At 46.8% G+C, this 25218-nt stretch overlaps 1 protein-coding gene across 3 annotated transcripts; it reads right to left on the minus strand.

The window, feature by feature from the left end:
- Window positions 1-1522: 1522 nt before the first annotated feature.
- TBCEL (tubulin folding cofactor E like) lies at window positions 1523-23933 on the minus strand. 3 transcript variants are annotated; one of them, XM_064471087.1, is made up of 8 exons: window positions 23853-23933; window positions 19866-20015; window positions 17471-17610; window positions 14119-14300; window positions 12810-13066; window positions 9929-10055; window positions 9360-9476; window positions 1523-4200 (listed from the first exon to the last, which is right to left on the minus strand). In XM_064471087.1, the coding sequence occupies exons 2-8, from the start codon at window positions 19996-19998 to the stop codon at window positions 3882-3884; spliced, it is 1275 nt and encodes a 424-aa protein (XP_064327157.1). In that variant the 5' UTR covers window positions 19999-20015; window positions 23853-23933; the 3' UTR covers window positions 1523-3881. The 3 variants fall into 3 exon arrangements, with proteins under 3 accessions (XP_064327157.1, XP_064327159.1, XP_064327158.1); XM_064471089.1 differs by having other exon boundaries at window positions 19866-20012; window positions 23853-23906; XM_064471088.1 differs by lacking the exon at window positions 23853-23933 and adding an exon at window positions 23074-23167.
- Window positions 23934-25218: the final 1285 nt, after the last annotated feature.

Below are 25218 nucleotides of genomic sequence, written 5' to 3' on the forward strand. Positions count from 1 at the left end.
AACTGCAGAAAAGTAATCACAGAGGCAAAGGCCCGAGATGGCTAAAGCCCCTCTAATGTCGCTCTGGGGAAGGCATGTCTCTACCGCCTACCAAAGCACCACATTCAAATGAGGGAGGCACAGCTGCCAGGAATACATATTTTAGCCTCCAGGCTGCTTTCAGCACCTCGTTTGCATTTTCAAATCTGCACACGAACAGAACCTACGGAATCTCATTTAAAAGCAAAACCGGCAACAGACAGAGGCAGAGCCGCTTCGAATTACAGACCGGAGGAGGCAAGGGCAAACCAAGAGCCTCTCCCCAGAAGCAACGAGTGCCATTAAGCGCAGTTCTTCCGAGCTGCTCCAAGCCACCGCAGGCTGCACTGTATCGTCTGCCACCAGGATGTACGCAGCTCCCAACGAAGGGGGTTACAAATCCCACCGAGGGAGCAGAGGACAGTTGCCACGGCATGCATATTCATAACATTGCAGTTAGGCGATCCGCCTGAAACATCTGGTCAAAACATGGATATTCAATAGGAATGCATCCAAAAACACAATGGCACAGCAACTAATCTCAGTACACGGAGCCGTGTGACACTTTGGTATATAGCTGTCACCTAATTCCTTCCGAACCAGGTGTTTTTCCCACTGCATAGGCTGCCCGCGGCAGACTTTTATGCATGAACTAGCATGAAAAACAAAACAGTTCTTGACGAAAGTAGCCCTCGGATAGAAGGACACAAGCTAGAGAAGCTTGCAAATCTATTTTGTTTTCTCAAAGGAATGCGACAGAACCACTGACCTTTTGCTAAAGCGGGTCTATGCTGACCACACCAGGACGCAGCCCCTCGTGACATCCCTCGATTCAAATCAAACCATCCGCCCTCTCGGGACCCTCCCAGATTCTCGGCATCCACCGCTGGCCCCAAACCCCCTCTCTCGCTCAGAGCCCTCCCCTTTCCCCCCCAGGACACGGTCCCCTGTTAAGTGGTAACGTGGCACACATACAAGACCCTTTTCCAGAAGGTATTACAAAAGGAAAGTGAGCCGTCTTGGGATATTTTGCCACATCGGCCACGTGCCATTTGGCCCTACTTTCCAAAGTCAATTGTCTGGACGCATAAACTGTTCCCGAGTTTTGGACGTGACTCTTTCTCCTTGGGAAGCCAACCACGATTTTTGGTTTCCAGCCCACAAGCGCTCTGCTAGCTGCGCAGAAGGCGAATGGCTTGAGAACGTCGTCCACAAACAACCTTCCCCCGACAAAGTGGCAAGGTGGTGATATTCGTACTGTGACTCGGCTGACCCAAACAGCCCGGGGGAGCCGGCTTGGGTGTTAGCACCAAATCCCCGGCAGCTACAGGGTGCTTGTCGACCTCGTACGCCAGTAGGTGTTCTCTTCTTCCATCTTCCAGTTCCCACCAGGTCCACCATAAATAAAAGCACGATTTACTGACAGTTCTGAGCCAGCACCGCTCCCTCCGTGGGCAGGCTAATCTTTTGTGGGCGAACAAACTTACAAGCACATACTTGGGTCTTCCTTAACATCCCATTCAATTCTTTAATGGTCTTTGTTTATTTCCTTCTCTGAAACCAAGACATTTAATTGTGCTGAGGAAGTTGGTCAATAGTTACAGCATCTCGTTCATACCAGTTACAATGCCATAAATATACCCACACAGGCAATTACTGCTCTGTAGAATTAGGTCAGAGATACTTCTGCATCCCCATCGGTCGCATACCTCTGCCACTGCAGCGACTGAGGGACAACCTACTTAAAGTGGAGGTCAAGGGGAGAAATAGGCTTCTAATATTAAACAACCATATCTTCATAAAACTTTGTTTTATAACAAAATATCTTATTAAACACAACTTTCGCTATGCGTACGTATGTATATATCATACAGAAGTGTTGGCTTAAGAGTTCTGCTATAAGGCAGCAAATGCCTTTCTCTGCCCAAATGGAAAATACATCTTCAGTAAAGCTCTAGCTTATAAAAGCATCATCTTATGTTACACTGCCGCCATCTCCCCGCTCTGTTGTTTTACAGGTACCACGGCTCCGCAGCTGCATGCCGCGGCCTCTGCGCTACCTACAGCGAGTCGTGCTCCGTTTCCTATTGCTCATCTCAACGGGGCCAGGAGATTGACATTTTTGGCAGGGGGATGAGGCACAAATTATTAACTTGTCTTAAATCCTCCCATTTTTAATCATTACTCTGGATGCGGAACTACTTCCCTCTGAACGGTCCCCACATCCTGAACCTGAAGACTATGAGATAATATTTTGTTCCCTCCTCATTCTACCCCACCCCACGATCTAGGTAAAATATGAAGAGAAGTAGCAACTCCAGGAATATAAAAGGAGCTCGGTGATGTGGACAAAAGCATCATGGGAAAGAAAGTGCACATGGGGATAAGGGAGCATTTCAAAATTAAGGTCAGAAGTTCATGTGTAACTAGAGCCCTCAGCACACAGCTTCAAAAACTTCTATGCAGCTGCTTATAACTAGGTAATTTGAAAAGTCTTCACCTTGTCAGCGGGGCAGAGGAACAAGGGAGGACACAGGAAAGTGAAACAAGAGATATAAAGGAAGCAGGGTTTCATCGCACAAGAAAGGGAATCTGCTCTGCAGTAGAAAACGGGGGCTAATTTAAGCAGCAGCACGCGATGCCTACAAGGTGTGGGGGGGGGAAGCCAAGACAGAGAGTGAAAACCTGCTTTACAATAAATGTGAGCCTAGTGGCTTTGCTGCTCATCTTCTAGAAACTGATCCAAGCCAACACATTCTCCTAGTTCGGACCCCAGGCAGGGACCCCACAGCCAGGAGCCCCCAGGGAGAACGCTAGGTTTAACTTCTGGTGCAACAGCAACAAACACGAACTTCAGCTTTACTCTTACTCTCTGCCAGGAGAGCAATTCTAGCCATTCCACTTTTAATATAAACTGGTACAAGGTTAAGTGCATATTGGAGCATCTCTTCAGCATAGAGGGGATGAATCCCGGCCAACAGGGCAATCTGCTCTTCAAAAAGGGGTTGCCCTTTTTGACCTGTTACTCCACAAACCCTTCCAACGCAACGCCCATCCACTGCCTTCCAAAATTCACTTTGCAAGACACACAGCAAGGCTCCCTTTGCCTCCAGGCTGCCAGCGCTGCAGGTTGTAGACACTGTGTGAGATGGGTACAGAACTCAAAACTTACTTTTTTTTTTTTTCCAAAAAATCAGAATAGACAGTGTGGATATAGAGCATGCGTTTTGAAAATAAACTGCTTCTTTCTAATAGGGTTTCTTTCTTTCCCCCATTTTGTGCACTCATACTAACCAGTGGAGCTAAGTGGATGCACTAAATACCTGAGCTCAGAATCAAGCGGAATACTGTTTTAGATCTTTTCAGTGAACTAGAGTGCAACAAAAGGTTGAGACAGCACCCAGCTGCAAAAAAATAATTCAGTAAGCTCGGATAGCTAGGCCAAAGGGTGCTCTGGTGGAGCCAAAAACACAAAAAGATAGAAAAAGAAAAAAAAAACAGGTCAAATTCTGCACCGAGCTATCTTCTCCCTTATGGGCCCTAGCATTCTTTAGCTTGAACAACTGACCATTCGTGCCAAATCACGAGTATACCGGAGCATCAAAGAAAACATCAAGGTATTGCACACACCGAAACACACGCACTGAAGTCAACTGTCACCTCAAGGTCACCTGCAGTGGATGGCGGGCATGGTTCTCAGATCAGGGCACTCCCTCCGGGATACAAAATTACTTGCTACAGAAACGCAACCAAACCTCAACCAACCGACTGAAATAAAAACCTTGCAAAAAATCCTTAATGCATGTGTGTGGGTGTGTGGGGCGGGCGTGTGCACGTGCGTGCACTCACAAGGTCAAAAGAGGCTATTTCATCCTGGGCTCCACATAAATTTTATCTCCATCCCGAATGCCGTAAGAATGCAGTGCTCGCGAGCTGTATTTCATCTCCTCGGGACCAAAGGGAGCTTCCTGGTCCAAGTAGAAGAGCAGCATGTTGCTTGTTGACAATTGCACTACAGTTTTTAAGTGCTTCTTCAATTCTGCCACAGTCTGATCGAGACGGATTGACATCTCTTCCACCTTATCCTGGAAGTGAACCTCCACCTTCACGCTGCTCTGTGGCCGAAGATCCACAACTGCCAAGGGCTCCAGCTTCCCGTACTTTGTGACCAGCTCGTGATACCTGAAAAATCAAGCAAGTCCAGAGTTACGGTAGAGTTGCTCCTACAGCCAGTGCAGGCTTCACAAGTCAGTTTCTGTTTCACATGATGATACTACCCCACTTCAGCTGCAATCATCCAAAGACGCTACTAGGTTGCAAAGTATAAATGAACATCTGCACGGAGAGTACAGTGACCGGATGACATGAGGGTAAGCGCAGATTCCAAGGCGGGATTCATCTAAAGCCCAGAACTCTTTGACGAGAGCTAAAGCCAGAGCCCAGACAGCAATGAGCTGTCCTCATCCTCCACGTCAGTGACTAGCTGGCATATGGCTCTTCCGAAATATCTCTCAGTTTAACCGGCACTTTGCTCATGGTGGGAAGGACGGATGAGGCTCCCACGGGTAAAGAACATTCCTGTGCTAGCATTCACAGCCCATAAGTGCATGCCTCTCTCCATACAAGTCTCCCACCCAGCAGCAACTAAAGGAAACCCCCAGCTTTCTTCTGCATTTGCCACCAAATCTCTCACACTTTGGGGAGTTGGATGTTCCTCATGTGAGACAACATTCACCCCGATTCAAGTCTGATGACCTGAACAGACACCCATTAGGAATAAATGTGGATGGGTTGAGTCCTGTTTTCTCTCCTGCTAGCGTGACACTTCACACAGCGCACAGTGCTTCTCAGGCAAGATGCTGGAAAGGAGAAAATAAAACCCAGAAAGCCCACCCACTCCCATCACCTTGTCCCACAGCCCCCAAGCTGCACGTAGGGGCATGCATATTTCGCATGTGGCACCAACATGAACCCACCTAAGTGTCAACTAGGGAGGAGGTATTTAGCTGAGGAAGGTGAGGTTATCACTGACCTGAGACGTTCGAGTTGACTGGTCTCAGAACAGCTTCCTGAACAAAACTGCAGCAAAGCTCTCTACTGGGCTGCTACAATTTCAGAAATCCCAGCTGTGATTGCAGTGGGGTTTGGAAGAAAGAGAGGACACTACACTCTCAAGATCACATGCCTCCTGCTCCAGTGGAAACACTTCACTAAAAAGTGACAGAACCAAGCTAGTGCTCACACAAAGGATACAGCCCTCAGTCTACATTCCTAGTATCTCTCTAGCCTGACTCATTTTCAGACATTCGTGCTTTTTTCCAAGAGGCCAGTTAAGTCCCAAATGTTACACTCCACTGAGCACGGGATCACCAAGATCACCAAATCAAGGTGAGCTGCCACATGGTTTGGAAGCTGACAACAAACAGGGGACTTCTTGCCAACTGATCCTTCACACCTACTCTAAAACGACGTGGGAATTTTACTAGCAGAGCCACACAGTCCACTGTCACTTTCTCCCTGGAGCCAAGCTGTCCGACTGTCCTTCGCAAGGTCTGTCCCAGGGAGCCATCCCCCTGCGATGGAAGGCCCGTCCCACTCTCCCACTGCCTTCAGTGGGTATCGCTCCGATCGGGCAAGGCTGCGTCTCCCCTGCCTGGCTGGGAAAGAGGCGAAATGGCAACACAAAACACAATGTGATTGAAATGACAAAGACTGAGAGCTGCCGAGAAAAGGTAACATTTCAGAGTCCCTCCACTATGCGCCGTACAGAAAGCTCTTTTTGTTCCCGATCCGAGTCTGAGCTGAATGCAATTGGTGCTGTGTCACAGCCCCTGTCGAGAGATGATGGGACCTGGCAGGCCAGGTGACCCCAGGGAGCCCTGCCGAAGGCAGGAATGTTCCTGGAGAACAGCAGACCCTCTGTCTGCCGGGAAATGAGGTAAGGGCCACAACGCACTAGGATTTCCCCAGTCTCGCAGACAAAACGAGCCTTCACCAGGGCAGAGCGTCCAAAGTCCTGCTCTCACAGTCACCTGGGTGATAGGATCAGGTCTGTTTATTCAGAACAGCCATTAGTGCTGAGAGAAGACAACGCACTCCCCATGGTTTACCCAACAGGCTACCGCCTGCAGTAGAAGCGAGCGCTAGCCAATATGTTGCCGACGGGGAGGATTTCGTTGTGGGCACAGTTTCTGCTACAGACCAGTAACAATTTCTCATGTGCCAACCAGAAGTATTGCCACAATTCATGCACTAAGGGAAACTGCAGTGAACAAGGCTGATGGTGGGAAGAGTATAAAGAGGGGACAAATTTCAAGCAAGCTGAGAGAGAAGTACTATGAGTGGGCTAAGATTACCCAAACGCTTGCTGTAAATATGCGGAGGGTCAGGCAATGTTGTCTTAAATTTTCTCACGTCGAGGAAAGGCAGAACAAGCTTCACAGCCTACTCCTTGTATGATAGCTGCAGCCTGCAAAGAAAGTTAGGAGTCCGAATGACTGGCTTCCCTCAAATCAATAAGGACGAAGGCACACTGCTCACACGGTTCTTTTGTACCCTGGTAATCAGCACCCTGGAGACTTTTATAATCACCCCTTGCAGCCTGGCAGACGCTGGCTGCCAGAGAAGAAGACGCTGAAGAACTGAGCCTGGCTAAAAGTGTCTCTGATACTCTGCAGATAAACAGCAGACCAGACAAGCAGAGGACTCATTAAAAACCCACAGACACAAATACGTCACTCAAGACGACCGCCAGTATTGGATTGTATGCTCGGCACTCCTTTCTAACCCACGACATCCAGAGAGTGAAATTATTCTGTCCATTTCCCTCCGGTTCTCATCGCTTTAAGCTGCAGCCCATGAAAACATGCAGTGCAGGCAGGGGGATTTGCCATGAGAGAGCGTGCTGGTCGCTTATCGCACATTACACCTCAACAGTCTTGAGGGGGGCTGCTAACTCTCCCAGGTTTTCTGTGCCCAAGTGTGTCTTCTCCCCCTGCTTGAGGCAGCACTGCAATGCAGATGCCGTACCCCCAGCAACAACATGTGTGTGTCCTGATTAGATTCTAACTACGAACCACCTTCAGAGAGACCACATCAGATTTGGGAGCAAAGAAGTGGAAGCTTTAGCAACAAACACACACAAAATCCCTCTGCAAAGAATGCCAGGTTTCCTTTCCTGTAAGGGCTGCTGCATATGGGCCCAGGAACTGAAGCCCGGCCCTCAGCGCTAGGGACGCTCTCAGCCATCTGCAGTCTTGTTAGGAAATAGCGTGGAGCAGCACACAACTCCTCCAGAGCACAACAGCCCTCTTTAATAGCTGCGCAAGTGTCTCGGAAACGCTGCACAGATGAAGGGATTCAGACAAAGGGCCCATTGACCACGAAAAGGGCAGTAACAGTGTTTAAAGGTTAAGAAATCAGAGGGGAGGTAATTCTCCTGTATCTTACCAAAGTAGCATAAAACTAGCATGTTGGTCAAGATCAGACCAGCTTTTTTGGATGGGTGAGATATTAGTAATTTCTAACATGAGCTCCCACCTGGAAACCGACCCTAGTTGTGTGTGTTAGTGTGTAACTACGTGGGTTCACAGACTGTTCCCAACGTCTACATCCTAACAGTAGCATCACACATATCTGAAGCTATACCCCACGGTCTCCTTGTCAACAGTATACGGGTCCCAGACATGCAAGGCACCTGTCACCACAACACCCAGAGACGCAAGTCCAGCAGGAAAAGGTTCAGAGCCTGCCAGCTCTTTATTTACCTTCTCTCTTGTGCGCAAACCCTTCCTCCTGAGCCCGGGGTGGCACACCGGTTTCACCAGGATCAAAGGGCTGCTTGCATCTTAGTTCCCTTCCCAGTCTGCAACCGAATACACTGCTTTCAGCGTGAGGGCCTGCCTTGCCTTCTCCTGGCTGCTTTTCCAGGTCAGCCCAAGCCCCATTTGCCAGAGGGCGGGATGCCGCCGCAGCTGTTGGGCTCAGCTACCCTGCTAATTCTCCCCTTCTAGAGCCACAAACACAGACACATGAAACAGTTTTCTTACAAATAAAATGTTATGGAAAATAATCTGTTTTGGGAACAGCACCATGAGCTTGCAGTCCCCATCTCCCCTTCCCCTTTGTCTCCCCTGCATTCTCCACCTCTGCTGCTATCCCTTCCAATATTTGTTTCAGTTTTTTCCACTTCAAGGGCTTCTAAAATTACAAGCCAGGACTTGTCCTCAGAAAAAGGAACAAAAGGTATCACCAGCTGTCTTGTATCCCTAACTACATCAGTTCCCTTTGCCTTTGAACTGACCCCAGAACACCTTTAACAAATAGTATATTCGCTAGACCTATTAGTATTCAAACGAAACACCATGCCCCCATTCCCCATTCCAGCCTTCCCATGCCCTTACTGTATTGGCAGGTCACATGCACAGTATTTTCGAAAAAGAAGAGACATTTTATCTAAGTGTTAAGCTGGTGAAAACACTGATCGGCCAACGTAAACACCGACCAGCTTCCATTTGCACCTTTGTCATCTGTACCAGGCTGTACCTTTGACCTTCTCTACCTCAGTTTGTCCCTACCTCTGCCTGTCCCCGCACACACAGGCACATACACACACTTTTGTCCTACCACCTTTCTGTAAAGAAAGAGCTATGAAGCTTCGTTGTCTGAAAAGCGCAGGAGAGTCCTAAGGCAAAAGGCACATAAATGCAGTGGCTTGATGTACCATGATCCTTCCACAGCCCATTATGAAGCAGTAAGTAGATGCTGGCACAGAGAAGATACTGACCGAACAGCATCTGTCAAAGTTCATTAGTTTACTAAGATTAACAGATCATTGGGCATACTTTTTTGGCAAAGAAAAACCATCAGACTTGCAATTTGCGGGCCTGAAAGTGAGGGGACAGCTTCCCATCGCCAGTCACATTCCGCACACCAGATGGTTGGGAGAGTTAAACACCCTGGCCTGGCACCAGGGAGCTTGATCTGTACTGGCTTTTGGGGACTCCCAAACACAGGTGGATTATGAACCTAGCCATGGGGGAGGCCAGGAAGCAATGAAGATCATGAACTGAACAGTCATGTTGTTTAATGGCACTTGACACAGACACTTTAAGACCAAATTTGACTCAGAAGTGATTCTACAAGTCATCAGACAACACTCTAATATACCAATATTAACTGAAACAGATTGAGGAAGGCAAGACAGGAGGAAGGCAAGGGATGTTTTTTTCATGGAACAGCTAGCCTAGATTTCCCATGTAACATCATCTCTTCAGTCACCTTTCCTTTTGTCTCACTGCCCTTTTGCCCCTGCTCTCCATTCCATGACAAAGAATTCATACCTGAATGGGACTTCCTCCTCCGGGAACTCCATATAATATCGGATGAAGAATCGCTCCGAGTCCTCTCGCTCCCCATCGGCAACAATGCTTCCATTGAGCTTGATGATAGATGGCAACCTGCGTGCAGACACCAAGAAATACAGTCAGCAAGAAGAGAAACCCAGACAGGGTGACCAACAAGACAGTCACCACCAAAAGCTACGTGCAACAAGATTAACACGAGGAGAATCCTCCCAGGCAGCTTACGATTCAGTCCCCTCAACATAGAGGGCAAGTTCCACGCATTTCTCCAAGGACATTCAAAACTAAGCATTGTCATTTTGCCACATACATGCATCACGTGCACAGGCATGTCTGAGACTCAAAAAACTCTCTGAGAAGCAGGGAAGCTAGACTTAACTTTTCCACTACTCCGACTTCCCCACCCAACAAAAAAAAAGCTCAAACCTCTCTGAGTGGTGAATTCAAACAGAACCTCATCTCCTAACAGCCTCTTCCTCCAATTACCCATTCCCAGCCACTCATTGCCATGTAATCCTTCTGCTGAGCAGAATAAACAAGCAACAGACCTGGCTATTAGCAGCTTCCTGCGTTCCTCGGTGGTGTAGGACTGCAGCAAAGGGATTCCTAACAACTTCACTTCCTTGAGCTTGGGAAAAGAATTTAACTTGTCAATGTCTTCCCAGCAATGCAGACCTGCTCAGAAGAAAATATTTGCTTAAACAAACACAAATAATACATCATGTATCCAAGGTAATTAGACACAGCCAAAGAACATACATGACAGGCAAGCATCAGCTGCCGTTTCTTTCAGAAGCTAGCTTTTTGCTCACGACACGCTGCAAAAAATCTCCTTCATTTACTTACAAGACAAAGTATTTAAATTCCCTCATGCTGTTTCGTAAGTCTAGAAGGATGATCTCCATGGCTGATTAGGAAGCTTAGTTTTTTTATGGACCATTCAGTCTTTGGCCTCACTGCCGAGGACTGACTGGCATCAGTTATGATGACTGCATCTATAAAGGAACACTGCCTTAAGTAGTATTAAAGTCATCAGAATTTCTGTCATTCTTAGGCATCACTAAACAGCGATCAAATGGCTTTACCTCGCACACATGACCACCTAGGGTCCCATTTCCACTCACAACCCAACGGTAAAACAGTCCCAGAAGCCATCCAGCCTTTTAATGAAAAAGGCTTTAACTCAATTTCAGCCTCCTCAAGACCTGACATTTGGGATAACAAGGCAAGCAGAGAGGGTAAAATAAAAAAGCTGAGTATCAAGCAACAGTACAGCCCTGATTACATGGAGAGATCTACACTATTTGTCTTCACTTCCCTTTGCTGTGACTGCAGAAACATTTACCACGATGCTTTTCCAACGACCGTTCCAGAAGCTTACACTGGCGATGTGCTGAACAACATTCAACGGCTTCACCCACACAGCACAGAAAATGTGAAAAAAACAGGAGAAATTATTGGTTCAAACAGAATCAGGGGTCTCATTTGACCTAAGCCCATCAGGAAATGCCAAGTCCAAGTCCAAGCCCAAACATGTGTCACAACCACAACTCAGAAGAAGGGGCTCTTTTCAGAGCAGAAGCACTACTCCTGTGAGTATCACAGCACTGTGTGCCAGGCAGGCAGAGTGCTTCCTTTCCCCATAGCTCTCAAAACACCTCTGCCAAGGTCACCTATGCCTAAAGCCATCCTCTGGGTATCAGTATCAGCCACATTTGCAGACAAACTCAGCAGAAGTTTGTGACAGGAGACCTCTTCCACCTGATCTCTGGGACGCAATGTCACCAAGGAGTGCCTGGTACCTCTCTGAATCATGCCACTCTGAAAGGGCCAAAAAGCTCTTGTAGCTGGGAGAAAGCTAGTACAGAAAGGCAACCACCTGTGAAGGAGAAACTGCTGTCAGTCATGGCATCCGCCTCAGCAGGAAAATCTGTTCATCCCCTCATGACCCAGTTGTGCTATTAGTTCACTAAAAACCATTATCTTTAGCTCATCCCTCATCTCCACTAAAGCTAAAAGAGCCTGCAAAAAGAGGCACCACTGTGGAGTCTTCACGTGACAGAATTTCAGAGTGCAGCAGCTTTCCCTAAAAAAAAGTTTAACATGCTCCTTGGGATTTCTATTTGACTTTCAGCTCCCAAGACATCAAAATGCAATACAGAATGCAGAGTTCTTAAATACCTGGCATGAAAATTGCAAAACTACTTACCACAGGGGCACCTCCTGCTCCTCAGTGAGACACTGCTTTCAAATCCAGCTTAACATGCTTTCCTTCCTCTAGTTAGCTTTAAGCTTTTGTTATAGGGATTCCTTGATGCTTACATTGCAGAGCATGTTAATAAAGTACCTTCTACCTTGGCTAACAATTAACTATGGCTTGCACAGCATATAAAGCTGTAAAGAACAAAAGATGATGATGCATTAACTACTCCTGCTGAAGAACTTCTGGCATACCTGCCATCTCACAAACATGTCACAGCCCTCAGGAGCTGCCCGGCAGCTCCTCTCTCTGAGCACAGGGTGCCCTTCCTGATATCCCAAATGCTTATTCTCTTTCTGGAGCATTGGCTGAAAACTCTCTGGGGCTGAAGTGCAAAAGCAGCCTCGAGCATAACGTGTGATGAGCATCTAACAACTGTGCACAGATGATGGACAGATTTTGCTGGTAAATGCTTGGCCCTTACATGCCACATACCTACACATATGCTCATTTTATGCAAGATAAAACAGGGAATGAAAGGCAAATAGGATTCTTTCATCCCCTCCACTGCCAGACATTTATTTATTCTTCTCCAGCCAGGAGCACCTGAGGCAGGGACAGGAAACAGAGAGAAACTACTAATGTAAAAATCCTTTTCCAGCTCATTTTGAATAACTGCCAATCCACACTACTCTGACTCATCTTTTAGATAATGACTAACTACCAAAAGCAGCAGGTAAAGCCCACAGAGATGGGCCAGTTGATTTCTTGCCTGTTTTCCTCTCCTAACACTACATTCTTCGGGTCAGTGCACTTCAGTACATCTGCTTGCCTGGCTCTGCATTAGCACCATCACAAAACCGGACTTCAACATGATAGGTCTGTTGGGACTACATTTATCAACAGCTTTTTGATTCTGCCGAGAAGCTAGGATAGACTGGGACAAAGGTCACTGGGCATTTTCATCTTTGCTACAGCAACAGAACTATCCCAAAGGTTTAGGCTCTTGCTCAGCAATTCTGCCTTCACCTACCCCCGCTAATTCTTTGCAGGAGCGATGCTGACTGCAGGCTACTTGCTGCTAACAGACCTAAGAAGCAACCACCCCGAGGCCAAAGTTTCAAAGAGCACAAAGCAAGTGTGTTTTTCACCTACTCAGGAGGAGAGACTCCAGTCAACCGCTGTCACTTACGCCGAGAACAAAAAGCATACTGCTTCCAGGCTCTCACCTGACTTGTGCAAATTGATGGATCGCAGGTTGGGGAACAGCCTTGCTAGGGAATCTTCCGACTCTTCAATGGTCGTGAGGTTGTTGTTAGCCAGAATAAGTGTGTCCAGTGATGGAAACATGATTCCCAATTTTCGAATTTCAGTCCAGTCTTGAAGATTATTGTCAGTTATGTGGAGTAATTTGAGAGACTGACAGCAAACTGGAGAACAAGACACTGTTTCATAGTCGTTAAGGCACAGGAAGAGCTCTTCCAAGCTGCACAGGGGCAGAAAGATCATATCATCATCCCAACATACCCTGAGAAATGGCTACCCTCTTGGGTGCAGGGATATGCGTATGTGACTTTAACATGGCTTTCTGTAATGGCTCTTATGCAATTTGAAACCTTGGTGTAGAGAAGACGTCCGAGTACTCCAAATGGGAGTGTTTCGACTATGTCTCTGCTCCCATCCGTAAGCTTCCTCCACAGGTGAAAAACACCTCTAAGTGTTCCCTTAGCCTCCTAGTATTAATTGTGTAACAGATTGCTCAGGGTGGTGTCCCACATTTGTGCCTAACAAGCCACCAACCCAGCTCAAGTGGTGACTGGTACCTGCTCTCAATGCTCACCACTTGATTTAAAAGGTGTTTACACAACACAGATGACGCCTTTTTCCCCACTCACTGGTTCTGCCAAAGATTCCTATTAAAGAAAGAACAGGTCCCACTAAATTTTCATAGAACTAAACTAGCTCTTCTAGTCCCAGGGAAGCGTACATTGGCCATGCAGGACATACTGCTGTCATCACCTCCACTTACAAAGCCTTATGAGAGGAATCTGTTATCAAAATGAAGCCACTGAGGACACTGGGGGAGGCAGAATGGCACTGCCAGGGCGGACCATGGCCAAGCCACAGAAATCAACAATTTTGCACAGAAAAGCACAATGAAATATTACTTGACAAGTGGCTGGACCCTCAGACTGACATCCCATTCAAAAGCTATTAGTACAGGTATGCACTGCACCATTCATTCTGCAGTGACTCAGAGGAAAGTGTGTCACCTCCTACATTGTTGGGGTAATTATCCATCTCTGGTATTTAGATTTGGATGAGAAGCCCTGGGCTTTGCAGTGCCACACAAGTTCAGCTTTTAAGACAATGTAAAGCGTTCACCTGGCCAGTTCCCAAGCTCCTGAAGAAAAAAATTCCCTTTTTCCCTAACCGATCACATTTGCATCCTCACATCCCTCACCGCGTGATTTGATACGCCAGCCTTGACTTGTGTGCAGCAAGCACCCCTTTCTACGCCCAGCTCCCCATGCTTACTCTGGTAATTCCTGCAGGATTGTGTGGACTGTTTCCCAGGAAGCTTTGCTGTTGTTGAGCACAAGTTTGCGAACACCAGCGAAAGACCCAGCACACCTTCTCTCTAAAACGGACAAACTGAGAGGGTTGGAACTCAAGTTTAGAAACTCCAAGTGGGGAACGTTGGACACAATTTTACTGACCTAAGTAGGGAGGGAAAAAAAAGAGAAAGAAAGAAATGTGTATCAGGCAGTAATCGGACCTCATGCAATAATATCCCGTCTCCTAAAAGGGGGCCCTTCGGAGTCACCACAGGCCAAAGAAATGATATGGAGAAAAAAATAAGGCTTCTGGATAGCTACCTATAATTCATACTCCAGCTATTCACTGGTCTAGATTGATTGGTTAATTGCTCATTTGCCTCAACAGTTCGTTTAATTACACTCTCTGAGCAGCTCGATAAGAGAAAGCCAGTCTCTTGGGAGAGGTCATAAAATCCACCTCACCACCAACCTTAGGCAGCAGTACGTTACAGAGGCCTGCATGCTGTACCCCTCTTTTAGCAGGGAGGCAACGGACACGTCTCCTGAGTTTATGGCCAACGCTCCGATCACTTGCTCAGCTTTCCACTGCTCCCCACTAGCCACGGACCTCACCTCACCATTTTGCCCAAGGTAAAAGACAGATAAAAGCTCACTGTACACATACAATGAATTTCTTATTCAATTCCATCGCTCTGAAAACAGCAGCTGTCTTACAGTCAGTCCAAATGTTCAGGTAACTTTGCTTGGGGCTACTTTCTCTTTTTGCGTGTACAGATGTGCACCTGAGGGCAAAGTAGCAGAGCGGTAAGGGAGAAAGGTCAAGAAAGAGAAACAGAAGTCAGAGATGACAACTGTACAGCTCTGGAGTGCGGGATACATAATGGATTGTGTGACTGGGGTAGGTGCTGACCTAAATACTGCTAACACACAGAAAGATACAGGAACACGTTATTTAGATGATCAATTTGTAGTCATCTAATAATAATGACTAAGTGAACAGAACAGCCAGGCAGCATCAGTTCGTAAAAACCACATCACGTCAATCTAATTTTCCTGTTTGACTGGGTAACTGATTCAGTGGTAGGTAGCGTGAGGGAATGGCAGCTTCCGATGCCATCAGCGCACCAGTCGCGCAGGCAAAGTGGGGACTTACAGTGCCCAGGACAGCACCGTCAGTTAAGAGTTCAATACAAAGCCAGCAGGCATGCCGATGGAGCACTCTAGCAGAATATTACTCGTTATGTTTTCAATGACCAGAATAATTCAACACTATGTGTTTTTCTTAATCTGCGGCTGATACTAAGGTGGGAAGGGCTGCCATCACATTGCGGTACAAGACTAGAGGCCAAAACGAAGCCAGCTGAAACCTGTAAGATGGAAGTTCAGTTCATGGACAGACAGACATGGACAGTACTAACATTCAGGGGAAAAGACATTAACCCAGAAAATAAGTACAAGTCAGAGAACACCTGGCTAGAGAGCTCCACTCCACAAAGCGACTGGGATGGAGGAGATGGGGCAGACCATGACGTATACAAGCCAGTAACAGGGCCCAGCTGCTAGCATGTGGAGGTTGAACTCAAGCATTGCCTACATGATGCTGGGGGTAATTAGTCTGCCTCACTTTGCACCTCGTCTTAGGTGATGACATGCTTTGGGCACTACACCTTAGGAATGAAGTAGACAAACTGTGTTGACATCAGAGCATCAAAAACAACAAGGATTTAGAAGAAACAGCCTATGGGGAATGACTGGAAGAACTGAATTTTTTCAGTATTATATTGAAGGAGGAAAAGGAGACATGAAAGCTCTTCTTTGTGGGTATAAAAGGCTGTCATATATGGAACAGCGACAAATGCTCCTCCATGCCTGCTGAGGACAGGGCAGGGAGCAATTGGCTTAAATTGCAGCATGGGAGACTTAAGTTACATAGTTTAGACTATGAGGTTATTAGCTAAGCATGGGAACGGGCTACCCAGGGATCTGGAATTCCCATCACTGGCAGTTCTTAAGAGTCGGTTAGATATTTATCTGTTGTGGATAGGCTATGAAAACTTAATCCTGCCTCAGAGGAAGGGGCAAAGTACACAGAAAGCCTTTCATTTCCTGCATTACTGCAGCTCATGCAGAAGCCGGCAAATTGTGCCATCCAGGGTAGCCTAAACAGACTGAACAAATAGCAGGGTGCAAGGCATTCAGGTTGCAAGTGACAAGTGTTTGTGCAGCTCTCCCAGCTGCTTACCAGGCATGAGGCTAGCCCCACTGAGAGTAAGAGGCAAAACAGGGAGTGGAGACGCAGCACCTCATTACTGTGGAGGGTGCCTTTTGGGGTCAGAAAAAAACAAGTCAGGAGATACCATCCCAATTCTTAGCAGATACGCCCTCAGCACAAAACAATCTTTCCTGGTCTAATCTCAACAGACAAACCTAAGATCTCTCTCCCACTCACTGAGCTAATACCTTCTAGGCTAACAAGGAAATAACAGAAACAAGGGAACCTATCCTGCATCTGACTTTGTGTCCCCCGTGCGAGAGCTGGGACATTTCTGCAAATACTGTGTTCACTACCTGTTTAAAGACATAAGAGCTTGATGCAACAGAAACGCATGATAATTTTTATGTTGCACGTCCTGTTCTTTTCCACATATTTCCAACAATAAACACTAGCATAAAAGCAGGACATAAGCCAGTGAGGAACTGTTAACAACACCCAAACAGATTGCGATTGTTTTACTTGTATTACATTGCATTTATCTAGCATATTTCATCCAAACACTTCAGAGGATTTTGTAACAGCATTTAGCATTAATTAATGAGGCGTCAGAAATATCCTGTGAGGCAAATGTTATAAAACCTGTTTTGCAGATAGGGAAACAAAAGCGGAGAGAGAATAAATACCTTGCCCAGCATCACAATTGATGGCAAAGCTGGGAATCAACTCCCATTACTCAGACCTCCTCAGTTCTTACTCTGTTAAGAACTGCACTGCTCATTAACCTCTTCATGTTGGAAATGCTAGTTCCAGTGCTTTGTACAACAGAAAAAAAAATTAAATCTATATGGTCACCCACAGGCCAAGATTGTAAGTCACGAGGTAAAGAGAGTGAAGTGCCCAACTGGATTAAATTCATCATGTTTATTGCTTAGTTGTTGTCAAAGTAAATAAGCATCAGCTTCAAAGATGAGAAAGAAGCCACAAAAAATGGAAATCTCTCTCCTTTATAGGAGACATCACCTCTTTAAATGAACTCTTATAACCTGCAATTCATTTGCAGTCATAGTAATATCCATCAAAGCTATGCAGAAAGATGCACGTGTAACCATTTTACCTCATGCCAGTCTTCTAGTTTATTGTCAGAAAGATCCAGCTCAGACACATGAGCACAGAAGGCGGCGATTTCATTCTCGTCCCCTGCACAGGTTATGCCACAGCTGTTCAGTACTAGCACGCTTGGAAGGTTGAGGCGATCTGGAACAGGGAATAAGAAAAGATGCCCTCCAGTCAGTGCTGCATGGCTTAAGTTACAGAAGGTAAACAACAAGCACAAGCAAGCATGACATTCAGCAAAAGAAAAGATTTACCAGTAATTCCACAATTTACACATATTTAAGGATCTGAGAATAAACATGGGTTATATGACAAGTGACCAGCATCAATCAAGAAGTCTTCTTGTGTCTAAACACGAAGTACCACTCAGTATGAGTGCTCTTGAGTTACTACATGTATTTCTGTCCACACCAGAGCGAAGATGGGCCTGTCCTTTGTAGGTTATAGAATGTCTCACATCAGTTCTTGCCAGAATTTATGCTCTTTCCCCGGCATCTGCAGATATGACACAGGACTAGGTGGACCGTGAGTTGCACAGAGTCAGACTCCCTTATCCTCTTGTACTGAGCCCACCCGGGGTTAGTAACGGCAAGGATGTATTTAAACATTTCTTTTCTAAGCTTTCCATTTTCAACAATGTAGAACATTTAGCATTCTTAAATCCTGGAAGAACTTAGGTCTCTACTCTGCCTTTTATGTTTCTGCTTCAGTTTTGCTGCAGTTCCTTCTCATGCAGGTAAACGTTCTTGCAGCTATTTCACAGACAAGGACTTGGATCTCAGTCACAGCCTGATTTGCTAAGGCCAAAACACAACAAAGTTAAAAGCTATGGATTTGTACCAGGAAACCATTTCAACACAAGAAATCCACATTTAGGCTAGGCAAGCCATTAGTTTTACACTCTTTCATATACAATAAGGCTCTCCCACCTCTGTGCAGTATTAAAATCTGCTAAAATTTAACAAGCATTTTCCTGAAAAGGTGGCCCTTTTTCTCTTTCATACTTGGCAGCTACATGACTAGAAAGGGATTCTAGCAGCAGACAATTATCTAGAGTGATCTGACTTTTCAAGTTTCCTGGCTCATTAGTGTTCAGCTTCTTTCAAGGATGGTGTTGTACTCTGGGAATTAGTCATGATGTGCTTGTAAGTCATGTCTCGGTCGCATTTTAAGATTTATAAACATGTGCCCTCTCTCCAGCATTCAAACAGCTCAGGTAAGTGGGTGCTTGCACACAGGAGAGAGGGCATTGACTGAATATTCCATCAGGCCATTTTTCTGTTCGTATTAATTTTGAGTGACATGCAGTACATTTTATCCTCAGCTGAACTCAGGCCCTTTTTTCTCCTCTGTCAAACGCAGTTACTGTAAACTTCATTCAGCTAACTTCCATGGCTGTTTTGCCCTTTTGGGCTGGTTACAATACAAATTGACCTGATGGAAATTTAAACTCCACTTACAGATCAAGATGGGCAAGAGGTTGCACAAAGAAGGTGCAGTTCTGGTGGGATAAATACAAATCTCAGACTCATCTGTACAAACTGAGAACCAAACGCTAACATCAGAGCGTGAGGAAAGACTAAAGAGTGTCAAATGGAGCCAGTTCAAAGAGCAGGGAACAGCGACACAGATTCTGCAGCTCAAGGACATACGTGAGCAGCACAGTGCTTCAGACACACATCTGTCTGAAACTCCCTCAAGGCAGTAAGGTCAGAAGCAAAGGAGAGAGGGCATTTCTCCACTAGGTCAGCATAAGCATGGTCAGAGACCATGTAATGCTTTGAGAAGAGAGACAAAGTAAACCACAAAATCATTTGAGTCACTTGTCACAAAAGAAGCCTAGCTGGAGATTGAACAACTCATCGCTTGGCTTGAAATACAGCTCACTCCTATGTAACACCGAACTCCTCCTGTACCTGCAGGCATCAAGGCAAGTTGATGGCACTACGTGACACCACTAGCATGTGGACCAACTTCGAATTTAGATCAAGGTGTTGCGTATTTGTTAAGCGCTCTCTGTCAAAATACATGTTGTTGCAACCACTAAGAAAATAGTATCACCAGTCTGAAGAAAATAATCTCCAGGGACTGCTGAACCTTCAAAACTCAGCACTGCACAGGGCCTTATTTCCATCCTTCATTGACAGGATTCTCACTTACACTAGCAATGACAGGGGTAGCGAAACTTGCCTGTGTTTTAGAGCAACTGGTTCAGTGACAAAAACTTTCTGGTTTTGTTCGATTCCAGTCTCTCAGCCCTTTGGTAGGAAACACCTTATAATACCTCGTGATATTTTTTTTTCTGGCCAATTCAGGACAATTTTTTTTTCGACATAAGGAAGAACAACCAAGAAACTGATCCCACCGAGAACCCCACAGATGCTCAGAAACCCTACCTTTCATAGGTGAACCCTGCGGAGTTGCTGGGACATGCACCCCCATACCAGGTCCACGACGATATGGGAAATTCTCAGGGCTGTATTTCTCACAAAGAACTTGCATGAAACTCCTTCCGCTGGGCTGGTCCATGCTCCCTTCTTGGACTTCTAGTTAACACAGAAAAAAACAGAGTACATAAACAGCCAGCAACTAATAATCCCCTTCAGTAGTGGCCCTTGGGAATACAGGACAGAAAGTGACCAGCCAGGTCACGGGTTTTACTTCCTCTGGCCTGCAGATTAGTCTAACAGATCGTATTTCAAATTCAGGATGACAGTAAAACATGGCCTGAAAAGGAACTAAAACCAAACAGAGGGCCCAAGCTACACAAACATACTTTCAATCATACCATTATAGATCAAATACAAGAACTCCTTGCCCCACACACTCTTCAGGACAGTTTCCAACGTGCCCCAAGCTGAAAAAGGTGACTTCTGTACCTCACAAGAGGACTGTGAGATATTTGTAGATATTCTTAAACACATTTCCAGGGCAGCAAGGAGGAGAAAGAGCAAAGAGCTGTTTATGAGTAACAGATTGCTTGAACAGGTGTTTTCATGGTCTAACGTCCTTTTTCTCTAAGTCAGGACTTTCAGTCAAGATCAGTTCTTTGGATGGGGGTGGCAGGAAAGAAAAAAGGACCCACAGCTCCGTAACCGTTTACAAAGAAACACTATGCAAAGCAGGTTATGGTTTGTTTTTGTTAAAATCAGGCCAATGCTGTAGACAGCCAGAAGCTCAACACCCTCTGCTACCAAGACTTCCATCAGTTGGCCCACAGGATGTCACAGAAATACTCGAGTTTGATAGTAAGCTCACTCAGGATATCTCAGGGCTCTCATCTTCCCTGACAGCAGCGGCTCATTCAAAGCAAGCTTTGGCCTCAAACAGAGCATCATCATTTCTCCTCTGACATTTGCAAAGAACTAGTTCTTCCATCCGGCTTGCAAACCTGGGCTTCTAATTAGAACACAACTACTGTGTCACGAAACACTCTTGATAACATATGAGCATATCATTTGGCCAGTCCAAAAAGCAAGTTTTCCCAATTCAATTTTGCAGCTGCTTTATGTATCTAGAAGATACACATGCCCTTCCTATCTACGCGTGTCACAGAACACAACAGCACCGGAAGAAGGACTTGCCACATTGCAGGCTGCTGACCTGCCTAGAAAGATATTGAGCGTCAACTGCAAGTGTATTTGGCGTAAAGGTACCATGATGGTTGGCATTCTGCTGTATCCTAGCTGGAACTAAGCTTATCTGTCTTACTCCAGTACATGTACTCTGAACTTGGTATTTTATAGCTTTCTAGATAATAGAGTTGAGCTTGATACATGCACAAAGGAAAAGAACGAGATTGTTCCCAGTTTTACAGAGGTCTTGTAGTCCAAAGCAGGGACTGCTACCCATTGCAGACAGAGATGAGAGATCCGCACACACCTGTTCCAACACAAGGCACAAACCTGCAGGAATCAACTGCAGATTTCCTAGAGCGTGCAATTAGTCATGGAGCAGCATTTTCACTAAGTACCGTGTAAGTACATTTCTAGTATAGTGGCAAGACCCAGCTCATGCAGATATGTACTGTCTGCACATAAAGCTGCACCTCCAGGACTCCTGGTGGAAATCCATACTTTTGAGTTCATGGTAGGGCCACACATACATTGAAAGCGATGTTGCCTACCAGTGCTGGATTAAAGTTTCTGCCTGCTGCCATAAACTTTCCTTTCAATTTATTACAGGGAAGGACAGATAGAAAATCCTGAACAAAAGCCATTTATCTAAGGTTCAGGTTCCCTTTGCTGAGAATCACCTGTTTAACAAGCTCTACTTTACTTCTTCACGAACACACTGCCTAAAACACCTCTATCACAAAGGACTTTAGTATAATAATAAACAAGTTAACTGAAACCTGTTACAATTTTCGTACTGTCTATAAAGTTTACATGTCACAAATGGGGTCATAAAGGATTGGTCTAACTTAAAAAAAAAAAAAACAAAAACAAAAACCAAAACTAACTCCACATCTTCTTCAGCCCTCAGCAGCTTGGTTGATTCATATCTCAAGCTTAACTTTGTGTCACTAGTCTGTGACACTGTCTGAAAAAGAAATCACCAAATCGAAGTTTGTGTTAGGAACAAGGCACTTAATTGTACACTGAAACATTCTGCATGCTACAAAAACAATTTGCGTTGACAGCCAAGGCTTTAGGCTGAACGGCCTCATCCCAGGGTGGTTTGGGAGCTCAGAACTGTAGGACAGACAGCTACTGCATTCTAGATGCCCGCCAAGCCCTCCTGGTCTGCAAATGCTGGAAGTCCCCCATGCACAAAGCATTCTGTCCCTCATATTGCTTTTCTACCAACACCATTTCTCTTTATCCACTGAGCAAACATCAGCTGGAAATTCCACATGAGAAAGTCACCTTAATATCACACTGGAGGCAAAAGACTGTGTTTCCAGATACAGTATGAGAGCAATACAGAACCGAGAAAAAAAACACTAATGACATTTACATTCAACAACTCTGAATCACAAACATTTTATTTCTCAAGCTTTACTGTTGCAAGCCAATGCCATTACCAGATGACAAAAATGTCAGGGGGTGGGCAGTCACCTTTTCCACTCCCCTTCTCATCAGATTTCACATTCACTGTAATCATCTGTCATGCACGTGGCTTCTCTGAATCACTACAATTGCTCGAGAGCAAAGATTAACAGAATATGCAACAGCAGCATGACACATTTCAAGTGAATGTTGTCCGTACAAGAGCAGGACAAGATGCTCTGCAAGGTGTGTATTTCTGAGTGCTCTCCTACTGACGGCACGTGGAACAATACATAACCTAAAATAACTTTGTGTTTTCTAAATGACAGCATAGATTGCAAAAGATGTGCTCAGTCCTTGAAATATGTCAACGAATAGTCTTTGTTGTCTATATTTAAACACTCCACTGGAAGGCTGTGGCCCCAGTGACATACAGTGTGGCAAGCGACTGCAAAGAAGAACACGACCCTGACTTGAAATCCAAGGAAAACCCAGCGGGCTGCTGCAGCTGACGGGTAAAGTGAAAGGAGAACACTAGAAACGACATGAAAAATATTTCTATCCCAGTGCTATAAGCCTGCAAGGAGAATAAGAGACCGTTTAGAAGAATTACATCATTAATGACATTCTAATGCATTCCAGTGCCATCCGAACGCCTTCAGAGCAGGTCCTGATCAGTCACACGCCAAACGCATCTTGACATGTTTCTGTACATGAAAAACAAAGTGTAAAGAATGGATGCAAGAGAACAGACATCTGTCTAAAAGAACCTAGTATGTGCTTTCCCGAAGACATGATTCATTATTTTTGAAGCGATTTTGAAAAACTAGTGAACGAATCGTATCAGTCAGGGTAGACAGGCTGACCCTGTGAGCCAGCAGGGCTACCCGAGCGTGTGAAACGCCGCTGGGGACTTGAAGCACAACTATCAGCTCACCCAGCACAGCACCACGCTCCTGGGAGCGGCCAATTCTAGCGGCGGGGACTGTGGCGAGGAGATCGGGTATCGCACGAGAGGTGCCGAGCATTGACACGCTCCCGGCCCGGACTCGCGCTACGGTACGGAACCGGCAACCCCCTCAGGGCCGGTGGGGAAACCAGCCCCGCCGCAGAGGCGCTGGGCCGCCCGCCGGCCCTCGCCCACGCCGTCGGGCCCCGGGGCGGAGTGCGAGGGGCCCTCAGCTGAGCCCCAGCGGGCCGGGCCCCCAGCCCCGGGACCCCCAGCCCGGGCCTTCCCCACCAGCGCTGCGGCCTCCGCCGGCCCGGCCGCCCCGACACCGACGTTAAACTGTCCCGAGCACCCCTCGCACGGCCGGCCGGTGACTGACAGGCAGGCTGACTGACTGACAGACCGACAGCCGCGGCCCCGCCGCCCCCGGCCCCGCTCCTCACCCAGGCCCGCCGGCCGCGTCCCGCATTGACCCGGAAGCAGCTCCGCGGCAACCGAGCATCACGTGACGGCCGCGATCACGTGAGGGGGGCCCGGCCGGCGGGAGCGCGCCCTCGGTTACCATAGAAACGACGCCCCGCTCCCCGCGGGGCAGCGTCTTCTGACGCCACCTGACCTCATCAGTGACGTCAGACAGCGGGAGAAAGGCGGGTGATGCTGAGATCCCCGCAGCGCCGGCGTGGAGCTCTGGGGCCTCCCCAGCACCCCGGGGACCTGGGCCCGCTGGAAGGGGAAGCCCCGGCCACACAACGGCACCTAAAAAATGGCAAAAATGAGGGAATGTTGCACGTCCTTGAGGCGTAACGTCAGCGGCGCACGGCTTGTGCGGCAGCCGCACCCTGTTTCTGGCTGTGCTCGGCTGTCCGGTACTGGTTTGCCCGTTTCGCTCCTCTCTGCTCGCTCAGTGGAGGCACCATCTTTTCTGCAGTGGCTGGTCACGACCTCAGAAGGAAGGATGATAAATCATGCAGGGAGTAAGGCCATGGCGGATGAATCAGCCTAGCAGCGGGCCTGCCTGGCTCCCCATCTCCATCCCTGACAGGATTACATGATAAGAATCAGAAACTGTCTGAAACGGGGCCTCTCGCTCCTGCCGCGGGTAGGGAAGTCTGGAGGAGAGCTGCATTGGTCATGGCCGAATAGCCGCAGCACGTCTACAGGCTCTCCCCAGCCTGTAACATCATCAGTACAACTTTATCCTATTACTTACACACCCTGATTTATGTGCACTCCACCGAGGCAGCAGAATACAATGGCAGCATTGTGGGTGCTACCCAGGTGGAGGACAAGAAAATGTACTCTCCATCAGCCCGGGGGGTGAGAGACTGGTTTAACTCCTGCTCTGCCATGTATTTCCTGCGTCACTTTGGACTGGTGGCATAGGCTTGCACCCACAGGTTTATGGTCAGGAGACAGGCAACTCATGCTAGACAAAGGACACAATAGGAACTCCAGAGCTAAACCAGTTTGACTAAGGATCTCTCAGTAGGAAACATCCATCCCAAGAAGCAAAGTAAGCCTCGAGCAGACCATTGGCAGAGTTAGAGCCATCAGCACATTACCTAAGCCCCAACTGCAAAGTTAAAAGCTGTATTAGGCATAATCAGAGGTGCCCCAGACTATTGTCGCTCCTAAAATTCCACTGCTCTGTCTCCCATTCCCTGCTTCTCCTTGGTGCTGGCACTCAGTTCACACACAGCAGCTTTTTAAATAAAGGTATGTATAAGGTATCTCACGGGTGGAGAAAGCCTGACTGACTCCCTAAATTGCCTGACTCAGGATTATGAAAGAGTCGCATCCTATCACCCT

Source organism: Phalacrocorax carbo, chromosome 21 (genome assembly GCF_963921805.1).
Source record: "Phalacrocorax carbo chromosome 21, bPhaCar2.1, whole genome shotgun sequence".
Taxonomy (NCBI): domain Eukaryota; kingdom Metazoa; phylum Chordata; class Aves; order Suliformes; family Phalacrocoracidae; genus Phalacrocorax; species Phalacrocorax carbo.